Source organism: Eurypyga helias, unplaced genomic scaffold, assembly GCF_000690775.1.
Source record: "Eurypyga helias isolate BGI_N326 unplaced genomic scaffold, ASM69077v1 scaffold44183, whole genome shotgun sequence".
Taxonomy (NCBI): domain Eukaryota; kingdom Metazoa; phylum Chordata; class Aves; order Eurypygiformes; family Eurypygidae; genus Eurypyga; species Eurypyga helias.
In genome coordinates this window covers 86,649-95,636 of record NW_010242652.1, presented here as the reverse complement: position 1 = coordinate 95,636, position 8,988 = coordinate 86,649, and the positions used below count along the sequence as shown (strand labels likewise).

At 40.3% G+C, this 8,988-nt stretch overlaps 1 protein-coding gene across 1 annotated transcript in view; it reads left to right on the top strand.

Annotated features, from left to right (window-relative positions):
* Nucleotides 1-5,707: 5,707 nt before the first annotated feature.
* GBF1 (golgi brefeldin A resistant guanine nucleotide exchange factor 1) overlaps nucleotides 5,708-8,988 on the top strand; it is a gene marked incomplete at its 3' end in the record, with an annotated part of 89,663 nt that continues 86,382 nt past the window's right edge. Inside the window, 2 exon segments of the mRNA XM_010149146.1 lie at nucleotides 5,708-5,803; nucleotides 7,013-7,079. Coding sequence (XP_010147448.1) covers nucleotides 5,708-5,803; nucleotides 7,013-7,079 — 163 coding nt within the window.

Sequence of the window (8,988 nt, the reverse complement as noted above, 5' to 3'; positions counted from 1 at the left end):
GGGTTCGGGGCCGGGCCGGGGAGGGGTCGTGCACTGCCCCTGCACGGACGCCCGCTGGCCGCACGACAGGCTGGCTTGCTTAAAGACCGGTGGGAACGGAGACCTTCCCCGCACATAGCCCGCTTCTTGGCTGGGGCAGGAGGGCTCAGAGCTGATCTGGGGTGTACGTTATGAGTGTGGCCGGTACCATGTTTCTCACTTCCCACAGCGTGAAGTGACTGGAAGAAAAAAAATTCCCCTCTCCGCCTTTACCTTAGGTTTCATTTTCACTCTTCAGTTTGGATAGATGAATATGAGTTGCCCTCTCTTCCCGGTTCCCAGCGGCAGTCTCACTGTTGCAACTGAACGTGGAGATTGCAGAGAAGCCTGTCCCGCCTTCCTTTCCAATCTGCCACTGCTGTCATGTCACTGCTGCTTATCTTTTAAAGGGCATTCTTAATTGCACAGGGTTCTGGCCTCACTGGAGTGCACAGTTCCTTGCCATACTTATAAATGAATACTTTTCTATTATTTATTAATACTTTTGTATTATTTTTGTCCAGACATTAGGAGCTGGCCTTTGGAGAAACATCCTGAGTTCCCTGAACTTTTACTGTCTGCAGTGTTTATTACAGAGTAGTTATCACATGAAAAGCCCAGACAAGTTGAATTTCCTGATAGAGAGTCCTGCACCTTCTGTGTGTGGTTTAGGAGGAAGAAAAGGAGCTTTTTTGCTGTCAGCTGGGCTTCTGGGTAACCTAACAATCCCTGAGTTAAGCAGGAATTGTTTGTGGTTCATGGACTGAAGAGGGTTGTGCGTTCTGATTTGGTAGCAGTGTGTTGTATCAGGACTCAAGTGGCCAAATCTAGGTCAGAGGCTGTATAGATTATTCATGCATTATCATAAACAGTGCAGATTTAGGTCAATGGAAGCTTACTTTGAGATAATACTTTTCTTGCCTATGTAGTGTTTATGTTGGTTTTTTATTATTGCTCTTTACTGGAGTAGTTTCACTGGGTTTGAGGCAGTTACCATAGCTGAAGGCTAAAGTTAGTATCAGGAAGAAGTGACTTGATGGAAGCCCACCAGACCCTGTCACTTCTGATGCTAACTCTTGCTGGTTTCCAGAAGAGTTGCAGACACTTCCCTGCAGGGGCGTGAGTGTTTCCTAGATGTGTACCTGAGATGTCATATGGCAGTGCCCAGGAAAAACTTGGGTTTCTATGCACTGTCATGTTTTGGGGCAGTGTGTTCCAAGGTTGGGCAGTGGAGTGCTCAGTGCACCTGTGAGATAATGTTTGCAGATGTAAATCTCATCAGTGTTTTTATAAGAAGATGTCACGTCTGATACTGTTTTCAGGAGTCTCAGAATAGTCATCGTTGCTGTCCACACAAAACTCCTGAAAGCTTTGAGAAGCGTAAGAATGTTAGATTCTGTTCTTTTGTGACATGCTCAGGCATCTACCTTTTTCCACTTGTAGTGTTCCTAATCTTGTTGGCAGTGAGACTGTGAATGAGAACAGCTTCCCTGTTTCTCGTGGTGAGCTGGGCAGTTGTGTTGCCTTGGTTTGGAGCTGTCATTTTCACTGCCCCGTTTGTTGAAGTTCGGTGCAGGAGTGAAATCTCAGGCCTGCTCTGCAGATATGAGCGGGTGTATGAACCTGTCATGACAAAGAAAAAGAGGAGCTCGTGTAGGACTGACTTGAGAGACAACGAGCTAAAAGCATTTGAAATTTAATAGGTACTTTTCCTGTTGTGGTTTTTTTTTTTTTTCCTGCATAACTCAAGACCACAGAACTTAATCTGTTAGTTTCTGTACTGACTCTGCTATCTTGTGTTTGATTAAAGGTTGCTTTCAAGAAAGACATCAAGTCTTGATCTGAAGACATCAAGAGGTGTCAGTGGCTTTGCTAGGGAGGTTGCTTTAACTCCTTTAATGATCTTAGGCATTAGTGGTTCTGGTAACCTTTCCAACCAACAGTTTTACAATATCCTACTCTTCAGGCCATACCTTTGTAACATTAAGCCTGACTTCACGATAGCAATTTTTTTGTATGTTGAACAACCATTTAGTGGTTTTGCTTGACTACCACGGTGCTGTTGTAAACCCAGCTGATCTTGCAACTTTCTCTGTGGAGATCTTGCAACTTTCTCTGCGCTTCAGAGCGTTAATTTCAGTCTGAAAGCTTCTTTCACTATGGTACATCTGTACTGAACTCTGAAGGGTGAGCAGTTGTTGCTTATGATGAAGAAACTGTTGAAGGAATGCTTGTTGAAATTGTGTGATAGTTTAAAAGGGATAGGCTTTGGGAAGGGTGGTGTTTAGAGATGCTCCTTCCATTGCTTGAAATAAACTTTTAAACTTCTACAGGGATAGATGGTGCTTTTGGTGGGTTTAGCTTACAAGGTGCATCTCTGAAAATAGTTGTCTGGCTCTCCCCCTGCCTCTGTAATTCTATTTCCTCCTCCAGCACACAGTTGCAAAGGTCCTTTGCATGATGAAGATAGTTGGCTATGGCTTACTTTGGATTGTGTGTGTGCTATTGCTTGGTTAACTGCAGGCTTAAGTGTAAAGCAGGATTTTCCCCCATCTTTACCCAGTGTTTGTGGTGAAGCGGGCTGTATGTGTGACGGTCGGAGATCTGAGAGTGAATCTGTATCTCCAGTGTGATGGGTTATTTCAGTTGCATTTGCCCAGTAAGTTTTTTGGCATGTGTAAAGTGAACGTTTGTAATTTTGGATAAAGCTAAATTTAATGGACTCTGCAGCGAGGGAAGGAGTGCATTCACATTGTCTTCTCGTATAGTTAATAATGAAAGGATGTAATTGGGGGAAAAAAAACCCAAATAAAAAACCCAAGCAACCCACAACCTTAAGCTTTGCAGCATTTTAATATGTCTGGAGAGCCGTGCAAAGCAACATGGATTTTTTGTACCCATGTTTGAGAGGATCAGCACATTCAGTTTCCCAAGAGGTTAAAAGGAAAAGGTGTGTGTTGGAGGTTTGTGTCCATCTTCATATTTTGCTGCTTGGAGATAGCACCAAGTTTGGGAACAGCTGAGTGTTTTAAGTCTCCTCCATTCAGGAAGGACTGAGTTTAACAAACTTTTCCATCTTGATTCTTTTAAATTAAAAGTAGATGAGAAGAAACAGGAGTCCTACAAGCAGAGTCACTGGTATGCAGAATAGCATTTAAGTTTTGGCGTCCCTTTAAATACTGGCAGAACTATTGTGTATCTGTGTATGTGCAAGGCATGAGATACATATGTATGGTATTTCTTTACATGCTTTTTCCAAATCAGGCTGGGGGAGCCTTTGTTTCCATGCCAGTTTGCTAAAAGCCTGGACTGGTACTACAAAGTTTACATGCTCAATATTATTTTGTAACAGTGGAGAGAGGAAAGACTTGAGTTTTGTCAAATTTGAATGTATATAGTATTTCCCCAATGGTACTTCTGCAGATCAGCATTTTGATCCCTGAAACTTCCAGTGTAGAAATATGGGAAGTATTGGAATTACTGAAAGAAGCAATAAATGAAGAATTTTACACGGAGGAGAAAATCTCCCATTGATGCCTTGTGCTAAAACAAAGACAACATACTGAGGCAGAAAAAGTTGTGATTAGGGTATTTTTATGTAGTATTTTAATACAGTTGTATAAATTGAAAGTGGGTAGATTCAGATTAGATATCAGGAAAAATTTCTTCCTGGAGAGGGTGGTGAGGCACTGGGACAGGTTGCCCAGAGAAGCTGCGGATGCCCCATCCCTGGAAGTGTTCAAGGCCAGGCTGGATGAGGCTTTGAGCAACCTGGTCTAGTGGAGGGTGTCCCTGCCCATAGCAGGGGGGTTGGAACTACATGATCTTTAAGGTCCCTTCCAACCCAAACCATTCTGTGAAATTCTGTGAAATAATATATGGAATAAGATGCTATTGAGGACAGGAACATCTCTCAAGCATTGGACACATGCGTTGGAAGAATATCTGTGGCTCTGTTATATACAGTGGGGAATGAGGTTATAAATCTTTGTTCTTCAGGGCACAAGCAAGCTACTTGGCAGAACTATTTGTTTATTTTTCTGATCATCTAGTAGTGAATGAGATAAACTATTGATCTGATCTGTAATGACAGTTCCTATGTTATAAAATCCTTTTGACTTTGATCCTGATTTATTGTGTAACATTTAGAAATACCATTATGTATAATTAATCTAATGAAGTAAGAAACAGTTTTGCCATAAGATGACTCATCCTATTGCAGACATATAAAAAACCAAAACAACAAATCTGATGCTCTCCCTTGATAAGATATCTTTTTATAGTGTTTTGCTTTATTCCCTTTATTTACAGAGTCCTGGAGCAAATTAGCCTCTTTCACTCAGAGGATATTTGAATATTTGAAGTGTTGATAATTCAAACATGTTAATTAATGTGAAGCCTGACAGAGCCAGGATGTATGTTCTGAAATTTCTGTGGTGGTGTTTCTGAGGTCTGGAGTAGTACACTGAAACCCTTTCCTTCCAACTTTGCTCTTACTATGTGGGTAAAATCCTTCTCGTAGTCTCTGTCTTTTATTAGCACCTGCTACCTCTCCCCAGTTAAGTCCCTTAACTGAGCCGTCTGACTCGAAGTCTTATGATCAATGTTTCACTGTTTTCAGTCTTTTGGTGCCCTATGGATGGCCTGTTGTGGTTTCAAGCTGGATTCCTCACTTTGCTTTCATATCTTCTGAAAAAGTCTCATTACTTGCCTATCATGTCACTAAATCCTTCTCATTTGCAGACGTGGTATCATCTGACTCTTTGGCTTCTTTGAGTCCTGTTTATTCTTTATAACCATTTGTGTCTGTTTATTCTCCTCTATTCTTATTTATGTTTGACTGTATCTGGTCTACAGCTAGTGCAGAGAGAACAGTCCTAAAGTAATCCACTCTTTATTTCTTTTTCTCAGACCATTACAAATATTTCTTGCTTGTAAAATTTTCCCCCTTTTCTGTCTCTCTCTCTCGGTACATTAGTTTTACTTTTTTCCCTGTAAGACCTCAGGCTACATGAGGGTAAATGTCTGCCTTTAGGTCTCTTGCTTTTTCTCCCCATGTTCCATTCATTTTTGTCTCTAGTTCTGCTCACTTCTTCGTGGCGTCTTACCCATGACGTTTTTACTTGCTTGCCTTCTTGAAAGCTTTTTTTCTGTGAAGCAAGTGTGAAATCAACATCTGTTGTAAATTACTTTATTTTCTCAAAGTTCAAAGTCCCAAAGAGTTTTGCTCTGGCCATCTTATTCAAGCCACTGATGCTTATTTAACGGAATACAAGATGGGTTTGTGTTCTGTGTAGAGCTGTGGGACTTGGGATGAGCGTTGGAGATGCGTGAGTTATTGCATTTTCATGGATGTCTGTCCTGGTACTCTAACACTTTACCTTTCTGTGAACTCACACACGCTGGGAAAAAAGTGAGGAATGTGCCTCAGCAAAGTTGTTTCTTGCTTCATAGATGCTCTGTTGTACCTGTCTGCTGTCATGGTCTTGAAAATGCACTCTGTGGAGAGGTGTCTTCCTTTTGACAAAATAACTGTGTTTGCATGCACAAAACAGGGATCTGAAAGTTTCTTGGTTCTCTGCAGGCCTCCTGCTTGGCTAGGGCCAACTTGATGTTTCATCTGAGGAAGAGAATGATTCTGAGGGGCTGGAGGTTAATTTGAATTACCTTTATTTTCAGGATCGTCAGGATGGTGGATAAGAACATTTACATTGTACAGGGTGAAATCAACACGGTGGTGGGAGCCATAAAGCGTAATGCCCGATGGAGCACTCACACACATCTGGTACGTTGCCTGGAATTGTTGCTACCTGTTCATTATGTGTCAGAAACCACCTGGTTTTAGACAAGTACCTCTGTGAGTTTTTAGCACCCATCGTAGTACTTTGTAAGTAAAGTTGGAGGAACTTTCTACATTGTTTCATGCTGAGCAGTTTTGGCTTCTCCTGTGCCTGCAGAATCTTATACCTGTATACCCTGTAAACAAAACCCCTCACATTGTATTCCACGTTGGAATCCTCTCATTTAGACTTCTGTATGTCAGGGATTTTGAATATAAGGTTTTATTTAGCACTATGTTTTTATATCTTTTGTGCCCTATTAGAGAAGACCATCTTCATCATAAAACCCATGAAATAAAAATTGGGGAAGTCATTATATATAGGGTATTTTTTAATTTTTCATATGGCATAGTATCTTTTTTTAACTCTGTGTCTGCTAGCTGTATTTCTGTCTGAAACCCACTAATAGTTTCAAACCTGTTTTGTTAAAAGCCATTAATACAATATTTCCAGGTCTAATGATGCATTGGCTTCCACAGTGTAAATGTGTGCATGTGGCATAGTGTATCTGTGGCACTCTTCAGAATGTCACATGCGTAGCAGATTGCTGTCATCCAGCACAAGTGGTTTCAGTTTGTCAAAGGGCAGGGCCCTTTTTCTTTCTAACAGACATTTCTTCATTAGAGCTCGATGCCACACAGTAGGAGGTGTGGCTGAGGAGGAGAAACTGCTGCTCCTCCGTATTTTAATATCATAAAGATAGTTGAAGGCTAAAGGATGCAGCTATTCATATAAATTTTGTGGTGTGATTCTTTAAGTTATTTTAATGGCACCAAATGTCATCGTATTTCTGTTCCCATTACAATCTGCATAGATTAACATTATAGCAAATCCAGATGAGCCATTTCAATATGGTGTGAGGTAGATTTGCTCTGAAATTTATTGAACAGTGGAAGGCTAATCAGAAATACTTCTAAGGACAATAAAATCAAACCAGAATGCTCAGTCTTGAACCTATGCTTTGACATTTGAGCTGTGTGACATTGGGGAGCACTAGCAGGAAAATAAAAATGCTTATGTGCTGACAATGATGAACTCAACCCACAGTACTATTGTGAATAGGAAGATGAGGTCTTTACAGACCCATTGCTAAAATTTGTCTTCAGGAATATGTTTGCCTCATTAATGACTTCCTTCCTATATATAACCTATAGGATGAAGAAAGGGATCCCCTGCTGCACAGCTTTAGCCTCTTAAAAGAAGTGCTGAATAATATAACAGGTAAGCTTTTGCACAAATCAGCAGGTATGTGTACCTGCCAGTGTATATGCAAATAAACATACAGGTGTACTTATTTCTCTTATTTACTGTCCAGAGGTCATGTGTTGAGTGACAAGAAAAGAGCAAATATGTATATACTTTTAGACAAATAATACCGACATAAACTAATACACAAATACTGCCACTCTGTAGATATATGTGTGTGTATATATAGTGTATGTACAAACACACATGGTTTTATATGTAAATAAGCACTTGTCTTCAATATACTGAAGCTTGTAGTAATACATGAAATCTGGTGTGTTAGTATGCATAGTCTTTCTGTGCTTTGTTTAGGCTTTCTGATCTGTTATGATGGGGAAAATCTGCTTAGAAAGTAGCCTCCCATTATCTGTTTTTTCCTCGCCTTCCTTGGTTGTTTGGTTTTCATCATCTGTTACCAGTAATAAGTAAATCATAGACTTCATTTTCCATTTGGGTCTCTTGAATCTTGAAGTGAAAGACTTACTTTGTGACCAGTTGCACTGAAATGAACTGGAAATATGTATTAATTATAGAAGTAGAACACAAGGCTGTGATGTTCATTCTGACCAGTTTTTTTTTCCCAGCGTGTCCTTCTTCCCTTTCCTCCACAATTTTTCTTTTGTAGTTTCAAGAATGGTTGTTTAAGTGTAACCTAGAGTATATATTGTGAGTCTGGAAGTGAGGCTAATCCTGGGCATGTGGCATTCTGATGGTTTTTCCCAGGATTTGTCTTACTGATTGTAATATTTGAAAGTAAGCTTTATTTCTGGTCCTTTTATTAGAGTGAGTTTTCAGAACTACACTCAACTTAAGTTTGAGAGGGACTTTTTGCATTTCTGACTGCAAAGTGTGCCCATTCTTGTGTCAGCACTGAGCCTAAAATCCCATAAAAAGTAAGTTCCCTAGAAGTACAGTAGTGCCGCTTCCAGGTGCTGACAAGAGGTGCTGAGGACAGGTGACAATTTTAAGCCCTTATTCCTTCCTTTTTTTGTGGCTTCTTCTAAGTTAGAACTTCGCTTTTCTTTGTCAGGTGAACTTCCTTCTGTTGTGAGCAGGACTCTCTTGTCAGGTCATGACATCTTAGGGAACTCCTGCACAGCTTTCACTTCTGGATAGTATCTTTGTTCTGGATGTTATGCCTGAACCCAGAGAACATGATAGTCTGGATTTGCATGTTTTTTGTAAGCTTACTCATCTTCTGTAGGATGTGAGTAGAGTTTCCAAAACTGTTTTGGGAGGAAATTTTCCTTTTCTCCCTTCTATGAAATAAAATTTTCTTTCAAATAAGACTTCTGAAGTTCTTTGCCGTTCTTGAAAATACCTCTTCTCATCAACAAGAGCAGGGAATGTCAGGATGCGCAAATAAATGCAGTATGAGTAAATGTCAGGCACTGGCCATTTATCTGTAGTAGCTAGCTACAACGTGCAGTTGACTTGTTGGGGAAAAAATGCAAGCCCATTATCTGTTTGTGTTAGAGAAAGCAAGGTTTAATGTACTGAGAGGTTCAGAGACTCCCTGTGAGTATTAGTGATCGTGTAAGTGTGGTTCATGCTGAGATAATACACGCTTATGTATGGTGATGGTAGTGTGTTGGTTTGACTACATGGGGTTCTTTTAAACAGGTAATTTCAGCTTCAGTGACTCCTATTTACCAACCACTGTCTGGAGATAGGACATCATTGCTCTGCTACTCTTTTTTTTTCTTTTTTTCTCCAATTTTTAGACATAGACTTATTCCCAAGCAATGCTTTGAACCATATAGTCTCCTGCTTCATCTTCAAGGCAATGAAAAGTCCAAGTTTAGGTTTTTCTGTGGGTGGGTGGGTTTTTGATGGTATGGTTTGGTGGTGTTTCTTTTTTTTTTTGCCTAGACCTTCCTTTCAT